Source organism: Corvus moneduloides, chromosome 21, assembly GCF_009650955.1.
Source record: "Corvus moneduloides isolate bCorMon1 chromosome 21, bCorMon1.pri, whole genome shotgun sequence".
Classification (NCBI taxonomy): domain Eukaryota; kingdom Metazoa; phylum Chordata; class Aves; order Passeriformes; family Corvidae; genus Corvus; species Corvus moneduloides.
Window position 1 is genome coordinate 4,646,017 of NC_045496.1, and position 17,665 is coordinate 4,663,681.

General features: G+C 47.6%; 1 protein-coding gene across 9 annotated transcripts in view; it reads right to left on the bottom strand.

The window, feature by feature from the left end:
• PRRC2B (proline rich coiled-coil 2B) overlaps positions 1–17,665 on the bottom strand; it is a 46,863-nt gene that overhangs the window by 16,189 nt on the left and 13,009 nt on the right. For 6 of the 9 annotated variants that reach the window (XM_032130807.1, XM_032130813.1, XM_032130810.1 and 3 more), the window contains exons 2-17: positions 17,069–17,236; positions 15,967–16,144; positions 15,648–15,750; positions 14,638–14,710; positions 11,782–11,925; positions 10,910–11,151; positions 10,429–10,550; positions 9,831–9,973; positions 9,143–9,233; positions 8,548–8,740; positions 7,866–8,181; positions 7,059–7,255; positions 4,472–4,676; positions 3,564–3,783; positions 871–2,931; positions 536–735 (exon numbers count right to left, since the gene is read on the bottom strand). In XM_032130807.1, coding sequence (XP_031986698.1) covers positions 536–735; positions 871–2,931; positions 3,564–3,783; positions 4,472–4,676; positions 7,059–7,255; positions 7,866–8,181; positions 8,548–8,740; positions 9,143–9,233; positions 9,831–9,973; positions 10,429–10,550; positions 10,910–11,151; positions 11,782–11,925; positions 14,638–14,710; positions 15,648–15,750; positions 15,967–16,144; positions 17,069–17,183 — 4,603 coding nt within the window. In that variant the 5' untranslated portion in view covers positions 17,184–17,236. The remainder of the gene's footprint in view (positions 1–535; positions 736–870; positions 2,932–3,563; positions 3,784–4,471; positions 4,677–7,058; positions 7,256–7,865; positions 8,182–8,547; positions 8,741–9,142; positions 9,234–9,830; positions 9,974–10,428; positions 10,551–10,909; positions 11,152–11,781; positions 11,926–14,637; positions 14,711–15,647; positions 15,751–15,966; positions 16,145–17,068; positions 17,237–17,665) is intronic. The other 3 variants (XM_032130808.1, XM_032130809.1, XM_032130811.1) reach the window with 2 other exon arrangements.

Consider the following 17,665-nt stretch of genomic DNA (forward strand, 5'->3'; position numbering starts at 1 on the left):
ATGATAGTCTGTTGACATCTACCAGCCACTTTATCTTGCAGGACTTTGCTGTCTCCTCTGCTTCAAGATGAGCACACCTCAGCTGGAGAACTTGAGAACGGGAGCTGTGTGGTAATTCAGGCAATTCTCTTTTCAGAGATACTCATTTCTTGTCTCCCTGCCATTAGCTCAGCCTCTAATTCCCCTCTATGGATGCTCTCTCAACTTCCTTCACACAGTATAAATTTCAAGCCCAAAATACATTAGCATCTTAGAGAGAAATACAGAAATATTCTCCCTCAACACAAACTTTCAATAGAAGAAACATTAGAGACACTGTCAGATCTGGCTGAAAAGTTTGCGTTTAAAAATTAACAACAATTTTACCTTCCATGTTTTTCTATTCAGATACACAAGAATTTTTTCGTTTCTGTAAACGAATGGAAAAAAGGCCCTAATCTGATATTAAAAATTGCACTGGATTGAATCAGTCTGGCTTGGAAGTCAGCCACAATGTGTTATCCTCCTAAAGAAACAAATTAATCAAGACACTCACTTCCATAACTCAGTTCAAACTGTGACAAGGCCTCTCCCTTCTCACTTGCTCTTTGCGCAGTGGATTTGTGCTCCTTCTCTGGCTTTTTACCCGGCCCCTCAGCACTCTCTGAGTTCACATGGGAGGCCCTATCCAAGCTGTAAATGGAATGGCTGCTCCCACCACTGGTGTTGCCAAGGCCTCCTCCTTCTTCTGGAGACCTACACAGAAAGAAGGAAAACAATTTAGTTTTGTCAGTAGAACACGAATAAAAGTGACAAGAAGAAAATGCATGGGGTGTATGTCCACTCCTTCAACATCTGCGTATCAGGTAACACATCAGAAAACAACGTTACCTTTTGCTCTTTATCAGGGTTCCGTTCTGCTGGCTCTCGTATCTGGAAGCTGCTCCCACCCCAGTCCTGACGGACTGCTCTGCAAACCCTGCTGGCTCAGCCTTGCGGCTCTGCCTGTCCACCAGCGGCCTTTGGCTTGAGAAGCTCCTCTTTGCCAGTTCCCTCTTCTCTCCCAAGCTCCCGGTGCCAAGGCCACCTTCCAGCTGGCTCTCACTCTCTGGAACTCCATCTCTTCTCTCTCGCCGCTCACTGAAGTCACTGCTCTCAGACGCTGTCTCCCACTCCTCATTGGCATGGTCCGAAGAGTTTTGGTAGGACAGCTCAGGAGAGCGTCTGCCCGAGACACTGCTCTTCTCTGCAGGGCTCAGCTTGGGTCTCCCTGGCCACTGGCTGGGCAGCAGGTTGGGGCCTCCCTCCTCGGGGTTCCACTGCCCAACCGATTCCCTCTCTTGCCTGAGGCGCCTGAACCGTGGGGGCTTGTCCTGGCGGGGGGGACGCCGCCTCCTGAAGGGCCTGTTCTCTATGTTCTCCTGATCCGCTGAGTAATCCTCCTGGAAAAAGTGCCTTTTGTCATCCAGATGACTCTCATCAAAAACCCGGCTGGAGAAAGAATCCGTGTGTTTGTAAGAGTCCTGAATGTAGTCCCTGTCAGACTGCTGCCTGCTCCCGAAAGCGTCTGATGGAGATGTGTGGCTGTACTCCTGCCACCCTCCTCCCCCACTCCTGCCTTGCCACTGGCTGGGCTCCTTACCCAGGAACCCCCTTCGCCCATAGCCAGAGTTGCTCAGTCTCGGTGGCAGTGATCTCCCAAAGGCTCTTGGAGCCCTCATCTTAGGATCCAGGCTATTGTGATCATCTGAATAGATTTTGTTGGACCTCCAAGACTCTTTGAAGTCTCCCTTTTTCAAATCACTGTCCTCCCTGTCCAGCACAGAGCCTTCATTGCTATTTTCCGAGCCCCTCTGCCGGCGACGTTTGGGGAGCTCCTCGTACTCTGACCCTTCACTGTGCGTCTCACTGGCAATCCGGCGCCTTGGTTTGCCTCTGGGGAAGTCCTCTGGCTGGTTGAACTCCCGGAGCCCTCGGCCCCGGCTGCTCCTCTGGTTGTTGTAGACACCCCTGCTGCTCACAACTGTGCCTCGGCCTCTGAAAGTGAACTCTCTGAAGCCTCTCCCTCGCCCACGCCCTTGACCTCTCCCACCAAAAGCTTGCTCCTCATCAATGAAGATCCAGTTGTTTCTTTTAGTGGGAGGGAGATCACTGGTCTCTCTGGATAGTTTTTTCTCCCAGGTTCTTTCTGGCTTCTCTTCCTCCTCCTCCTCCTCTTCTTCTTCTTGGGATTTCTCAGCCTCTCGTGCAAGACTGGTTTGGGAAGAACCTTTGTCATCCAGCAGGTAACGTGTGGAGTTCAGCAAGGCAGCAGAGTCATCTGACTCATTTTCTGCCTTCTGAACAGCTGCCTTCTCCTTCAGTGGGCGTGAGCTGTCCTCTCCCTCCAGTTTAACCTTCTCCATCTCCTTCTCCTTCTCTTCCACCTTGAGGGCTTTCAGGACTGGTTTTTTAATGGGGCCCGACCGCCGTGTCCTCCCCATTTGCTCCTGGTGCTGCCCGCTGGTGTTGCGGCTCTCAGGAGCCCACTCTGCTGTCTCTTCAGTGGCCTGTTTGGTACTGGCTCCTTCTTTCTTCCATGGGTCAGCACTGAACGACTGCTCATCCCGGGGCACTTCTTCAGCAGCTTCTGCTGCTGTCTCCGCAGGTTTCTGATGGTGGCTGATATCCCAACCATTATATTCAGGCTTCTTCTCTGCTTGGATAAAATCAGGCTCGAGGGGCGAACACCTCAGGTTCGCATGGCGGCTGCCAGCAGTACAGGCTTCCTGCACGCTCTCCTGATGCTGAAACAGGAGATCCTGGCCTATCCTCTGAGAAGACAGGCAGCTGTCAAAGTCTGCTTGGGCCTTCTTGTCAAAAGCATTCAAATACTCCTCCCCTCTCTCCTCAAAGAGATCTCGCTGAGTGCTCAGACTCTCCGGTCTTCCAGAAGCAGAGTAACTTTCATTCCTGAGAATGAAACAAACAACAAACAAAGGAAAGTCAGGTAATGCAGAGCACAGCACAGCTCCAAGGGCCCAGGCTGCACACAAGAGGTGAAAAGAAATCGACTGGGGTTTATGCTAAATCATGAGGCATTGAACCTATAAATACCAAAACGCTGGGCAGAGCTGCTGTGGCCCCAGGCTGTACTGGCTGGTTTGTTAAATCAATGCATGATAAAGAAAACAGTCCCTATGATGGGCAGCAAACTTAAGAAATAAAGGGAGATTCTACCTCCAACAACATGGAGATCTGAAAACAAAGAACTGGTTTTAGAATGTCCAAAAAATGTAGGAGATAAACTAGAAAGCATCAGAATTTTTGCCTCATTGTTTTTTATACCTTTCCCATGTAGGTGACAAGTCCCCCTCTCCCTCTGAACAGGCTCCAAGCTGGTCAGATATAGAATTTCTGAATAGCTCAGTCTGTAAACACCTCTACAGCAAAAACACTCAGGAGAGTAAGGGTGCTCCCAGATCAGCACCTGGGCCTGTTCACAGACATCTTTCAGGTCAGCTCTACACCCACTTTTCAGTAGATGACTTACAGCAGCACCTCCCATGGCAGCATGCATGAGGACAGGGGAATTCTGCACTCACCTGGCATGCAGCCCCTCCATGCTCATGCTGTCAGCCTGTTTTTGATGTGACAGGGAGTATCCTTTGCTCTGCAGAGACGTGTAGCTGTCCTGGCCCCACACTGGCACAGGATCCAAGGGAGCAGTTTTCCTCTCTGCCTGCCCTGCTTGACAGTTCTGATCTTCAGACCGACAGCTGCTCCCACCAATGGAGTCCTGCTGAATCATGGGCTTCATAATTCCTGCTCACGACAGAGTTCATGCCATTAGCACCAGGATCTCACAGACAAGAAGAATTTAACAATCTCCTAGCTTGGACTCCCCCTTCCTTCTCAGGCAGCAGGCCACTGCAGCCATGGAAACCTCTCTTGTAAAGGGGAGCCTGTGCTTGGAAAATGCACAGCTGGGAAATACACCTGGAGTGATACAGAACATGACATAGCTCTCAGAGCCCAACCCACATAGACACTACACAGCATCACTGGCTTGGGATCAAGCAACCCACAAACTCCAGGGAATGATTTATACATCCTGATGTTTGCATTCACACCTTTGAAGATTAGTAACAAGATAGGAAGGTACATAGTGCACACAGCTCAGGAACGACAGGGTTTCTCCATCACATCTCCTAAAAGGGGTCTATTAAGATTTCACATGATTACAGTAACTCCAAAACTCATCCTTCTTCTCCAACAGGCGAGACCAGTGGATCTGCTACCCTTTCCTCCAAGGGGCAAGATCAGTCACATCCGCTAAGCTCACAAAGCAGTCAGGGAAGGTCTCTCACTGCAGTGCATTTCAACCAACTTTCTCATCCCTAGAGAATGGATACCAGCCAGAAGGCAAAGTCTGGACAGAGGTTAAGAGACACACCAACTTTCCAGATATGAACCAACTCAACAGCCAAGATAAGCACTGACAACACCTCACCTGAAGGGTGAAGGGCTGAAGGGTAGAAATCCACGGGGGTGCGGCTCTGGGCCATGCGAGGGTCCATGTAGGACGGCATCATCATCCAGCGGGGATCAAAGCCGAGCATCTGTGGGTGCGGCGGGTAGAACGTCCGCTGGGGATGGGAGTGGGACGGGGGAGGATAGACCTGCTGCTGCCAGTGCTGCATCTTGTACAGCTGCTCCTGCAGGGAAGAGGATGGGCCATTGGACATGGCTGTGGTGCCAGGAATCACACTGACATACTGGTCAAGCAAAGGAAAACACGTGCCATCTATCAAAGGCTCAATCCCTAATCAGATAGGAGGGGGGAGCAGAGAGGGGCAATTCACTACCAACTGGGAATGTGGCAGTTGTTAATTCTGTAAATACCAGAGCAGCCGGACTATCACACCACTGTGGGCCAGGCTATGTGGCCAAACACAACAGATCAGCTTTAAGATCACAATTTGCATCTTCTCAACACTCCTATGAATACAGGACAGCTTCCTGTCAAACACCACTTCCTAACTGGAACCAAATACTTTAGAAGATGTCACATTTTTCAGGAAATGAAACTTGAAATTTATTTAGTGTGTATATATATTACTTCCACCCCTGTCAGCTGAACAGATTATATAAAAACAACCTAAACCAAATTAAGAGAGCTGTTAATATTTTACAGTGTTTCCTGTGCATCCTCCAGAGACAGGCTGGCACTTGCAGGTTGTTTCCACATCTCCCACATGGCCAGTCCACCTTCCTTTAGCTGAGGACTGTCATGATGTTAATTTGATTTGACATTTAACTTTTGCTGAAGATCCAAAAAGAATACATATTTGAAGGGAGTTCTATGTATTGAAGAAAGCTTTCAAACACTAAACAGCTCCAATTAACATGAAATGCATCTACTTATGTGTCAAACTTGCCACCATCTTTTTTTGCTAAGCTTACAAGTGTCAGATACTGTAACTGTTTATTAAAAAAGCCAATCCCCAGCTGCAGAGCAAAAGGCTTTGATAAACGCAGATTATATCTACATTATCTAGTCCTCCGGTACCTTGGAGAAAATATTTCCTTCGTGAAACCAAAACTTTTCCATTTTATTCTTTTCAAAGAGCTACTAAAGCAGCAATACAAGCCAGCCAAAACATGCACTGACTCATACATACTAACATCACAGAGGATAAGAGAAAATAAAATAAAACTTCGTGTTCTTCCAGTAGCAATGACCTGTGGTATTATTAGCATGACAGCAAAGACATCCAATTCTTTTTTGTTTTAAGAGCATCTCTTTTCAAGAGTAACATTAAGCAGCATTTGCTGCTGTACATCTGAATCATGAAAATGTCAACCGCTGAGCAACGAGCACAGGAAACATCCATAAAAGAGCAATTACTGAGCTTCCAAGCAAAAGCCAATTGTGAGCTCTTCGCTAAGATCTGCAGCAGAGTTGATTGTATCACATTTCAAGTGGTTATTTTATGAAGAATAGCAATTAACTTAGCATTATCTAAAGCCTGAGTCCTCTGTCCCCTGGTTTGGCCCCGCTGCCCTATAGAGGCTCACTGCATCTGGAAGCAGAGCTGCACAGCACGTATGGCACATACAGCATTGAAAGGTCAGGCAAGAGCCAAGATGCACAAAGCAGTTCGGCTGATGTCTCAGTGCCCCAGAAGAGAGTTTTCAATGCAACAAAAATGAAACATTTAAGACCAAACATTTTTATGGTGCAAAGAAAACAATTATTTGAAAGAGCCTCACAGAAAAAAACCCAAGCAGGTAGTAGATGAGAGCAAAGAATCGGCCCTCTGCAAAGGCAGGAGGTGGAATGAGAAGCGTGCCACACCAGAACTCCCTCCCAGTCCAGAAGCAGTCCAGCAACTTGCCAACCTAAGCACAGTTTGCCCTGGCAAGCAAATGGCTGCCCATACAAACAATGGTAAGAGCACAGCAAGCGCCGAGTGAAATGGAAGCAGCTGAACCCCAAGGGTTTTCCCTTCCCTTCCCTTGTCCTGTGTATTCAGTCACTGCAGCAGTGCTGAAGAACAGCAGCTCATCTTGTGCCAGAGAGTAAGAAGAGATGTTCATCAGGTTCAGCGCCAGCCCAAGAACGGAAGCTTCCCTGGGCCAGGCCTACACAAGCACCAAGACAGCCACTGATGTGCTCATGGTTTTGGACGTGGGAAGCAGAACATCCCCAGCTTCTCCTGCTCATGCCATTTGTAAACCAGAGCTCTGCCACAAACCACACAGTCCTAAGAGCTCCCACTGTCAGGAGATGCCCAGACAACCACGCAAGACAAGTCAGCATTTCTGACAGCACTGTATTTTTCTCCTAGGCAAGTGACAAACCTGGCTGAGCCCTACCCACAACAGCTTCAGCATCACAGGGTGCACGGAAAACTCATGTAGCTCATATAGAGCCTTTCTACCCAATCAGTCAGGATACATCCATGATGAGAAGTACTGAAAAAGGCCAGGGTAAAAACCCATTTATCTCCTCCCAGCCCAAAGACTGATGGTGTTGAGAACCCCATGATTCAGCGGGGGTCCAGAAAAGAGGGTTGTGAGCTCACAGCCATTACCTGCTGCTGTTGCTGCTGTTGCTGCTGCCTCTGGAATCGTGGGGGAAGAGACTTCTGGTATTTGTTGAATTCTTGTGCTGGCGAGGGAGCTTCTCTGAGCTCCTCCTCACTGCTGCTTTGGGCTGCTGCTGCTGGAGCAGGAGTCTCCTCTTCCAGATAGCCAACAGAGGTATCCTGCGTGTGAAACTCAGGGGTTGCTGCAGAGAAGAAAACAAGCCTTCAAGAGCCTGCTCATGACAGAGCTGGGAGTGCCCCACCACCACCAAACATACACAGGTGTGGGCACGTCCTGACTGCATGGCTGAACCTTATTACAACCATATATAGCACATCCTCTACCTTGACAGCCTAAAAAGGGTTTTGTCCATCTTGTTTTCGTGATAAATTCTGAGATCCTCCTTTGCTATCAGCCTTCTGCTTAAGCATTGGGGAGAAAGTCCTTTTCCCATTAGTCCTTAAATCTGCCAGCACTTACTGATTTTCTATCTATGGCCATGAGCACTTAATATTATCATCCAATCATGAGAAGCTCATGAGGCCCATTCCAACAAGGCCCCTGCTAGCACAGCTCACTGAGCACAGCAACTAAAGAAGTTTGTATTTATTTCAATAGCTTTTTTTTATTTAATCAACCTTCCTCACCAATGCAAAATACTCTGCAGAATGCAAGAAGCAGCAGATCCCTCAAGGGCAGCTGAAGGGCCCTCTGAACACTCCCTCCCAGGAACTCCCCCACTCCAGGTAAGAGATCAGCACAATGGCAAAAAAAGCAATTTTTACAGGGTGAGGCAGGCAGTGTTTCTGTACCTTTACGGAAAGCATGGCCATTCTCTTGTGCAGTGTTTTTCTCGGTGCTGGGAGGTCGCACATCTTCATTCCCTGTGTGTTTCTGTGTCTCCCCACTCTTCTGAGCCAGTTTGCATTTCTGATCAAGTTGCTTGAGCTTTGCAGCACAGGCTGCCAGGCGCTCCTCCCTGGCGCGCCGCTCCTCCTCCTCCCGTCGCCTCCTGGCTCTCTCGACAGCCTCAGAGATCTCAGAGTGCACAAACTTCTGTCTCACAGGCACCTTTTCTTCTTTATCCTCGAGGGACTGCTGCCTGAGAACACTTCCCAGTGCAGGCTTCTGCCAGAGAAAAAACATTCCTCCATAATCATGACCCAGCTAGCTCCTCTCTCTTGAGCTTTGCATCCCATGCTGAGGATATCCCCTTCTGACCCTCTCCCCTCTATCCTCATGCACAAATCCCCGTTACTGGGGAGAGTTATTGCTATTTGGTTCAGTAACTCCATTTTCTCACTGACAACCCCACTGTTCTGCACCAGCTTCAATTTCTTTTCCCTAGTGGAAGTGCTATGCATAAAGATGTGGATAGGTGGATAGAAACCAAGAACAGAAAAATTCATCAGCATCCCATTTTCAATAAAATGTCAAACTGGCCTCTTAAGGACACAGATGGGCTTCCAGCTCACCCATGTGGGTTCAACCTACCTGGTACTCTGAGGCAGAGCTCCAGCCATTCAGCTTCCTTGGAGGCTGCTGTGAATCCTGCACTTTCCGGACTGGCCGGGACAAACCAACTGAATCATTCCAATTTTTTCCTTCTTCCAAGGTGTGCTTGACATCTGCACTGTCTGCAGAGCTCAGGGACAACTGTCGCTGCCTTCTGGGATCCCAGCTGTTCCTGTCACATAAATAGCTTTATTATTGCATTTGCTACTTGCCTCAGGAAGCACTTGCAGCCTTATCAAGTGGCAAAGGCAACTGACTCTAATAAAAAGGAAAGATCACAAAACGCTACCAGAAGTGATGTGCTTTTCTTTAAGGTGCATAAGGATCAACTCCACTATTGTGCAGCAGGATAAAGGTGAGAAAAGAGGAGGAAAAAAGCCTGGCAAACTGGCAGTCAGCTGCTAGACCTACACATATCCTTGAAGACCACTCAAACACTGGCCAGTAGAATCAACAAAGTCACAGCAACAAATCCGAGAGATCAAGACTCCACATTTAGGACAAGTCTTTAAAGACCCTGGTACTGTTCACTTTTACTGAAACAACTGTAGGTGCAAATAGAGCAACTTCTTACCACTTCTGTCGCCCATCTTTAAGAGTTTCTTCCTCTTCTTCATCTTCACTAAACTTTAGTTTCTCAGAATAATCCACTTCATCATGAATGCCTATGAAGGCAGCAAGGGAGAATGGATTTATGAGAGGAAAGAAACAGGTCTCTTGTCCTGATAAAGCTTATGCCCCACTTTAGCACTAAATTACAGGACACACACGCTTGGCATGAACTACTCGCAAAGCCAAATGTTCAGCACTGGTCCTGGAAATCACAGAATAGCTTGGGTTGGAAGGGACCTTTAATGTCATCTACCAAGCCCTCTCCTCAGTGAGCAGGGACAACTTCAACTACATCAAGCAAGAAATTATGGGAGCGGTGTGGACACACACTGCTGAACAGCTGGGCTGGTCCCAGAGGAGGAGCACAAACAGCCTGGGAATGGGGGCTGCAAATGAGGAGACAGTCACCAAGATAGGCTGTGTGCAATTGGATACTGAATGCCATGACTGAGAAGGCAGGACTAAATCTCCTTCCCAGCACCCACAGTGCTACTCCTCCTGCTGTATTTGGTGTTTTCAGATTTTAGGAGTCTTCAGATCCGGTTCCTTGAGCACAGTGTGATGGAAGGATCAGAAGGATCCATTGTGTCATCATTTACACCAACAGCAATTTCACAACTACACAAAGCTAGAGCATGAAGGTACTTTACCTGCCCATCCATCATCTGCATCATTGTCCAGCTCATCCAGCCCCTTCAGGTTCTCTGCGTTGATGATGGTGGGACGAGGCACTCGCTCCATCTGCTGCCGAACTGGTCGGGCTGGGCGAGACAGGCTGAGCCTGTTCTCTTTTCTGCAGGAAAACACAGATTTGGTCAGAAACAGCAAACAGAAAATTAAAGAATGCAGAGCCAAGTTTGTAACACCAAATCAGTCCTTTTCTACTGTGCACTTATGAACAATGCATCCGAGTTTCTCTCCCTGTCCAGCAGTTTCTTCCCCTTGTCTACCTGGTACGCACTTCCTAGAACTTACAGATCAGAGCTGCAACCCCTCCAGTCCAGGATCACACACCAATTCCCATGTCCCCCTGCTCTTCAGACACACAATGCCTACAGCCTTGCAACATTTCAGCTGCTGTGTAGCTGGAGCAAAGCACTCCTCCTTTGGGCAAAAAACAGGGCTTCCCCTTTGGTGCCTGCAGCTTCACACATGCAACTGCATCCTTGGCCCAAACTCTTGCCTAGTTTAAGGTTCACGTCACACCCTGAACCTGCCTCTCAAGTGGGAAAGTGATGGCAGCCTTACCCATCCTGGTCATTCATTTGGAATTGTCTGAAAGGTACCCGGGGCTCAAGCCGAAGCTGAGGAACGGGGAAAGACCCTCGGTCCAGCGATGCAGGAGTCTCGGATGGCTGTTGTGGACACATCTGGAATGACGCAAAGCAAAACAGCCTGGTTTTTCTCCTTGCCATAGGAAGGTTTACCCAGATGAGGTTACAACACGTGCACAGTAGTGGCACCCGCACCAAGGGGAAACGAACATTTCATATCTGTCTGCCCAACAGGCCACATGCTAATGGTTCCCTCCCCAGCTCCAGAGGCAAAGGGGCAACTTCTCTTTGGGCTGAGCAAGGCTGTGCTACACAAACTAAAAACATGTCAAGAGAAGGATCCCTGAGCAAGCCCCAAAAACCAACCGAGAGTCCAGAAAATACATCTCAGCTGATTTCAAACCCACACACATTCCAAGAATCGAGGACGCACTTGTGGAAAAAGGGTCACTTACAAAAGCAGGTAGCATGTCATGGTATGTGGGTGGCTGGTAGACGTTTCCCATGAACTGCGAAGCCCCTTTGCGGACAGGCTGAGCTGGGCGGAGAGACGGCTCCTTGGGATCGCTGGCGCTCGCTGAGGAGGGGGCCCCGTCTCCAGTGCTGGAGGTCTTGCTGCCCAGCTCAGCAGGGGAGGCGGTCAGAGATGTGGCAGAGGTGATGTTCCTCCCACCGCCCTCCCTCCAACTGGTGACATCTGGAAGGGAGGTAATTAACTATGTTAATATTTGTAAATGCAGGCAGCCACTCTACCAGAAAGTCTCAAAACCTCAAGTGCTCTGGTCAAGCCCTAATTACACTAAGGTTGTAGAAAAATATCAAGGACCAATAAAAATCTCCAACTGTGTTTATTTTCTTAAGAGAGGAGCAGCATCAGCTGGTACTAAGTAATTGCTGCATCAGTGGTGTCCTTATTTGCCAATAAACCTGAACTCCTACCAACTCTGTTCCCCATCTCCACAGTCCTTACCCTGCAGAATTAAGGCCAATTAGATGCAAAAACACTCAAAGAGAAGCCACATTACACCACACACTAATTTCACTGTGGCTCCCCTCGCCCAGGAAGGGGCCTGCTTTGCAACATCACACAGCAATTTTTACTAAACAGTGTAGTAGATGACAATCCATACTTGGCTGTCTGGACCACAGAACATCAGCACCACGTGATCATCTGCTAAGCGGCCTGACACATGTAAGCTCATAGAAAGATAAAAGGAAATATAAGGATGGAGTACTTGGTACTGCTGTGAACTGGCACCCCCTGCCCAAAACAGACTCAATGGTTTATGTGCTGGGATAAGGCAGAAAGACACAATCCTTCACTCACTTTGGGGGCGGAGGCTTGGTCCTGGCCCATACGACGGATCTAAGGCGCCCTTTTCTTTGCCAACCTTGTCCTGCTCGCCAGCTGCTTTCAGCGTCGGAAATTCCTCGGGAGAGAAGGATAACAGTCGGCTTGAGGCCCTTGAACCTGTCAGACAAATAAGTGTTAGACTCAGAGAAGATCCTTCCACTGTTTCAACTCCCTTATGAGATCAGCCTGGAAATGTGTTTCCTGGGAATCTGGGCCTCTGGCATATTTAAACCCAAATTACTATCGTACCAGCACCTCACTTCACATCCCCAACACTCTCAGACACTGTCACCAACACGACAACACATGTCCTCACCCAGCACTCCTACACTCAGGATCTTTATTTATTCTCACATTCAATGAAGTCAGTGAACTTTCTCAGCTTCCGAATATTTTTGTGAAGTACAGAACTTAGACAGAGGCAGAGATATAAATTCTGCAAGATCACTCGTAAATGATACCCTGCTATCAAGTATTTGACATTTATATTGAGACTCTGCTCACACCTCACTCTGCCAGGGAAGCAAATTGTTAAAATTTCTGTCGATGTATCATCAGTGAAAGATCACAGGTAAGGACAGATGTGCTACGCTCTCCTCCCTGCTGCAGCACTTTCAAGATGCAGATCACTGGCCAGATCAGGCCAGGTTCATTTCTAGTCACTGGAAATTGTCTTGCTGAGTCATCAGTCACCCCAGAACAACAGTTCTCTGTCAATTCTAAAGACCTGCCAGTGACTGGAACACAAAACACAGCAATTCTCCTAAATCTGTTGGCAAGATAACACTGAAAAAAAGGAAATTGCTAGCATTACTGTACTATTAGACATTAAAAGAATTGCTTTTTCTGAGAACTGTTTCTCAGTGTTACTTGGCTAATGCTCTCTAAAAAAGGCATTTCAGAATTATATTAGAAGCATCAGCAATGAGTACTGAAGACTTGCAAGAGTCTCATCCTTCTCCTTCCTTGTCCTGAAGAGTCAAGACAGACTGGCTTAAGTCATTTTTATTTTCTGGAACTTGCACACTGCACAAGACCTCCCATGTGAAATTTCCAGGGAAGACTCTGCAACAGCTGCCCAAAACACCCTCAATTTCAGACAGATGAAATTACTTGAGAAGGACTTTGCCTAAATACATCACAACGTAGCTAAGACTTCCTGAAGAGTTCTGATTTTTACTGAACTAGAACGGCACAGGTAAGTGTCTTTCAGGGGAGACATCCACCCCCAGGTAAGGCTGCACCATGTAAGAACTATTTATGTGCAGCCATTAACAATTTGTACTCTAACCCTGAGCAGCATCACACTGAAAAAAGTCTGGTGCCTCTTTTTTTCCCTCCAAATGTCCCTTATACAGAAAACACAGGCATGGAGAAGTCCATAATTAATTTATTAGACCACTTTTCTTCAGGATACACCCTCCAAAGGAGGGTGCAGCCCTCTTCTAAGACATAAAAAGAACAAAAAGCAAGAGACTCTCCTCTTCGTAATATCTGAATTAGCTTAGAAGGAAAAGCAATTGTTCAGTGCCACTAGAAAAGAGGTGCAAGCATGGGATGGCCTAAGAAATCCTTTCAGACAGATTTCTGCTGCTTCTGTGATTCAATTATCTTCTAATTAAGCTGCCCTTAGCCACATAGGCAACTGTTTTCTTGGATTGAGAACTCTCCATTGTTAAGTGTGACCTAGAATGAGTTTTCAAAAAATCTTTTAAGAACATCGTTAGATGATCAGATTTCAAAATGACTGTTCAGGAGGTCTACACAGCAAGACTCAAGAAAGTACCAATTAACCAAACAAGACAGTCTTTGCACTGGCCACCAACCTCAGGCAAGTACAAGTTTCTGCTTTAACATTTAGCCTTCAAGAAACACCCTCTCAATTAAGGGCCTCATTTAATTTAGGGTAAACTTGTCCCCCCTGTTTCTGCAATCAGCAGCTGTCTCTTCAGTTTTTTCAAATCTCTCTGCAATTTCACTTGACAAGTGAATGGTTCCAGGTCTGTTCACATTAAAAGTGGAACTGAGCTGTTATTCTCACTATGGTTTTAATGGCACTACTCAGTGCAGCTGGAAACCACCTCCTGTGTGGAAATGGATGCATCTGAAGACAACTAAACTCTCAATTCATGTTAACACTGCTTCAGGATTCTCAGTCAAGCAGAAGCCATTAGCAGCACAGTTACTGAGGGAGACTTAACAGCAAGGCCTCAGCCAATGTGCACGCAGGTGGACCCTGCAGCAGCTCCACTGCCACTGCAACTCCCTTGGATCATGGATCCAAGGAGTTCTGTACAAGAACATTCCAGCCTCACTTCTGACTGCCCAGTTAGGTTAAGATGCCCTTGCTACTACCCATGGAGATGCCTACATTTCCCCTCTCTAATGTCCCTTCTCCTTTCTTCTTCTCTTCTAAACCAATCCCACCCACCCCCCCCGCCCCGAATTTCACTCTGCTTACTGCACCTTTATTACACACTGCTCTGGGCTGATTGAAGATTCTCATGCCGGGGCAAACATTTCCCTTCTCCTTCAGAACCTTCCCCTCTCAGACCCTGCTGCATCCCAAGAGCATGATTTGCTCTGGTTCAATGCAGCCATGAGACACGTTCTGTTCAAGCAATGTCTTGCACTGGCAAGACATCCTGAACTGATTCAGCTGCATCATTCCAGCCGACACACCACACAGACTGAAAACAGGACTCAGAAGGCCTCACTCCCATTCTGCACCAGGCTGACAGGGAGGGCAGGAAGAAATGGAGCCCACCACCCCATCTCATGCCTGTCTGGGAAAAACAGGCACACACCATTCCTCTTTATCATACTCACCACCTTCTTGTCCTGCTGGCTTTCCATTCAGCTGTGCCCATGACTTTGGTCCACCTGGCACTGAATTTGTACTCTGAAAACAAAACAAAGCAAAAAAAGAAAGCCCAACACAGATCAGTTAAGATTCATGACTGTTTCTCATTTCCTGACTGGCACCTGCTATGGTTCAGGCCTCCAGATCACCCAGATACCACAGGTCTCCACAGCTTCAAGCTGGGGCTACAGTGAGCTGTCCCCCACTCCAGTGTACTACAAAGACTACAGCAAAAATCCTCTTCTCTGCTCTGCCCTAATGTCTCCTCTGCCCATCTTCACCGTTTCCCCAACTTGAACTCTCATCAAGCTTTCCCTTTGTTCTGCTGCATTTTTCCAAATGGTCTCCTTAATCTTCCAGATTTGTTCCATGCTACACCTCAGCTTGAAGGCTACTCTTTCTCAAGCACTAACTACTCTTCTCCTCTTCAAAACATAACTCCTGTCCTGATTTCCCTGAACCTCAAGGGTTGGGAATTTTTTTTAAGCCAGGAAGTGTGAGATCTGCAACACATGGGGCCAGGTCCTTGCACTCTCTGAGACACCTTCTTCCTTGCCAGTAGCTTTTTCAGATCCTTTCACTGGCTACTTCTCCCACATAACCAGATCTCTTCCCATCAAGTCTCATCAGGCTGGGAGCAAGAGCTGGATCTGTTGTCACCAAGTGACGTTTGAATTACAACCGAAGTAGAATAGTTTAGAAGTGCTAACCAGCCATCCCACATTCCAGTCATTTTTTTTCTAGACTGCAACTAGACTTTCCGCACACATTTGAGAAATATAGTTCTGTGTATGTTACTTTTGTAACCTGCAGCACAACACTCCTGGTGCACAGCAGCTGGGACTCAAGAGAGTCACTTCCACGAGAACCGATTATACAGGAGCTTTTTCTTAAGTGCAAGGCAGCACAGGCAATTAAAGCCTTCAAGCTGCCTGGGGACAGGGGAAGCAGGGTGGCAGAGACTGCTGGCACCTACCTCCTGACTGATTGACTGTGTCGGCTTCTGTAAATTGGAGACAGATTTCTGCAAACCCTGCTGCGGCAGCGACTCCTGCAGCTGTGCAGCCGTCGCACTGGAACTGAGCAGAGACAGAAGAGGTGAGACCAAAGGGGAAGGAAGGCAGGAAAACAACTCTGGGCAATTTGGCAGTTGCTAAAAGATCAAGCTAAAACACTGGCTCTACAGGGGCCTGGACAACAGAGAACTGATCCCTGTAACGTCTGACACCAAGCACAGTAGGGCACAACCACTGCTGCCTGCCTGACAAAACTTACCGAAGATTCACTCTACCCACCTCTTTTGGTCTGGCTGATCCTGCTTGTTTGCCCATCCTGTACCGTCCTTGGGTACTATAATGATGTTGGGGTCGTTTCCTTTGTTCTCAGACTTCAAGCTAGGCAAATTTGCAGGAGGTGGCATGCGCCGGGCAGCAGCAACTTTCCCAAGACTCTGTAAGCCATGTCTAGGAATAACTGGCGAGAAAGGAACAGCAGCAGGTCAGAGGGCTGTATCCTGCTAGATAACTAACCTTAATTAGGAAGCCTGTGGCTGGGTGCAGCCCCAACAGAAGTGCTGCTGCTATGTCAACACACAGGTTGCTTCCCACAGGACCACAGATGCAGCCGTCTGTTGTAGCAGCTGGCAAACAGCTCCTACAGCGGGAAGGAGAAAAATCCTTCTCCCCAACAAAGTGCTCACAGTGTCTTTTTGGAGGATTGCACAGGTAGCTCTTTCATTTCACCAAGGAGAAGCAGCACCCCCTTTTTACAGCTTGGGGAAATGGCCACCCAAGTCCACCTCTCAGCAGACAAACAGGTGACCTAACCCGGGAATCCTGAGGTCTCCATTTTCCAGCTCTATCCACCAGACCACATTTATTAAGAAAGTATTTTATTTTTTGTTTTCTATTGTCACACCAAATCCAGCACCAGTCCAGGCAAGGTAATTTTTTGAACCCACTATCTAATTTTGGTCATATTTCCATTGCAAAACCAACTCAGTTCTTTCCCAGTGGCCTTCAGTCCATGACTCTCACCTCACACAAGGTCTGACCAGCTTAAGGCACTTCAGTCAGCTCAGGTGCCCTGCCCTGGCACAGCTTAAGGCCCTGGTAAGGCTTCCATTTAAGCCTGCTACCCGTCCACTCTGCAGCAAGGACACAGGCAAAACAAAAGGGCCAAGAGCCCCCCAGCTGTCCTGGGTAATTCCTCTATGTCTCCACAGCAACAGCAGCACAAAGAGTCGTGGACATTTTCCTTTATGTCTTAATGAAACACAGGCTTTGACACCTGCACAGACACTGCAACCCAGCGGTGTCCCACAGGCTCAACAACCTGAATGAGTTCTGCAACAATACTCTTGGAAGACATCAAAAGCTTTCTGGAGGTGTTTCTTACCTGTAGTTCTGATAGCTTCTATTGACTTTCCTTTATACTTATCAAACAGGCTGAGAGTCGAGTACTTGCTTTTCCCATCCTTTCCCTTGGTTATTTGCCCCAAACGATCGGACATTGCGATGAAATGTCATCTAGTAAGGAAATTTCTCTGCGCCGCTCCCGATCTGCCTTTTAACAGAAGAGAACCAGGAAACCCCCATCAAACGGACTGTTCAGCCACAGACAAGCAAAACACAGCACACACACAACAGCAAGAACTGATCGTACTCAGTGAGCACACGCATCAAGTTACAAGGTTTTAACTCCCTCCTCTTTAGCCACAAGAAGCTTTGGGGCTTTAAGATTCACAAACTGAATGAAAAGAACTGCAGGAACACACTTCTCACGGCATCTTTTTTCCTGCCACTCCAGTGCTGAAAGAAGTGAGGTGCTCTAAGTATGAGAACACGAGAGGGGGGTCAACAAGTCCTTGCTTTAGAAGGGCAAGTCTGGCAATAAGCAGCTAAACACAGGGATTCCTAAACATAAAAGCCAGAAAAGCACTGTATCTTTGTATCTTATACCACACTGCAATTTATCATTGCATTTCCCCTGAAA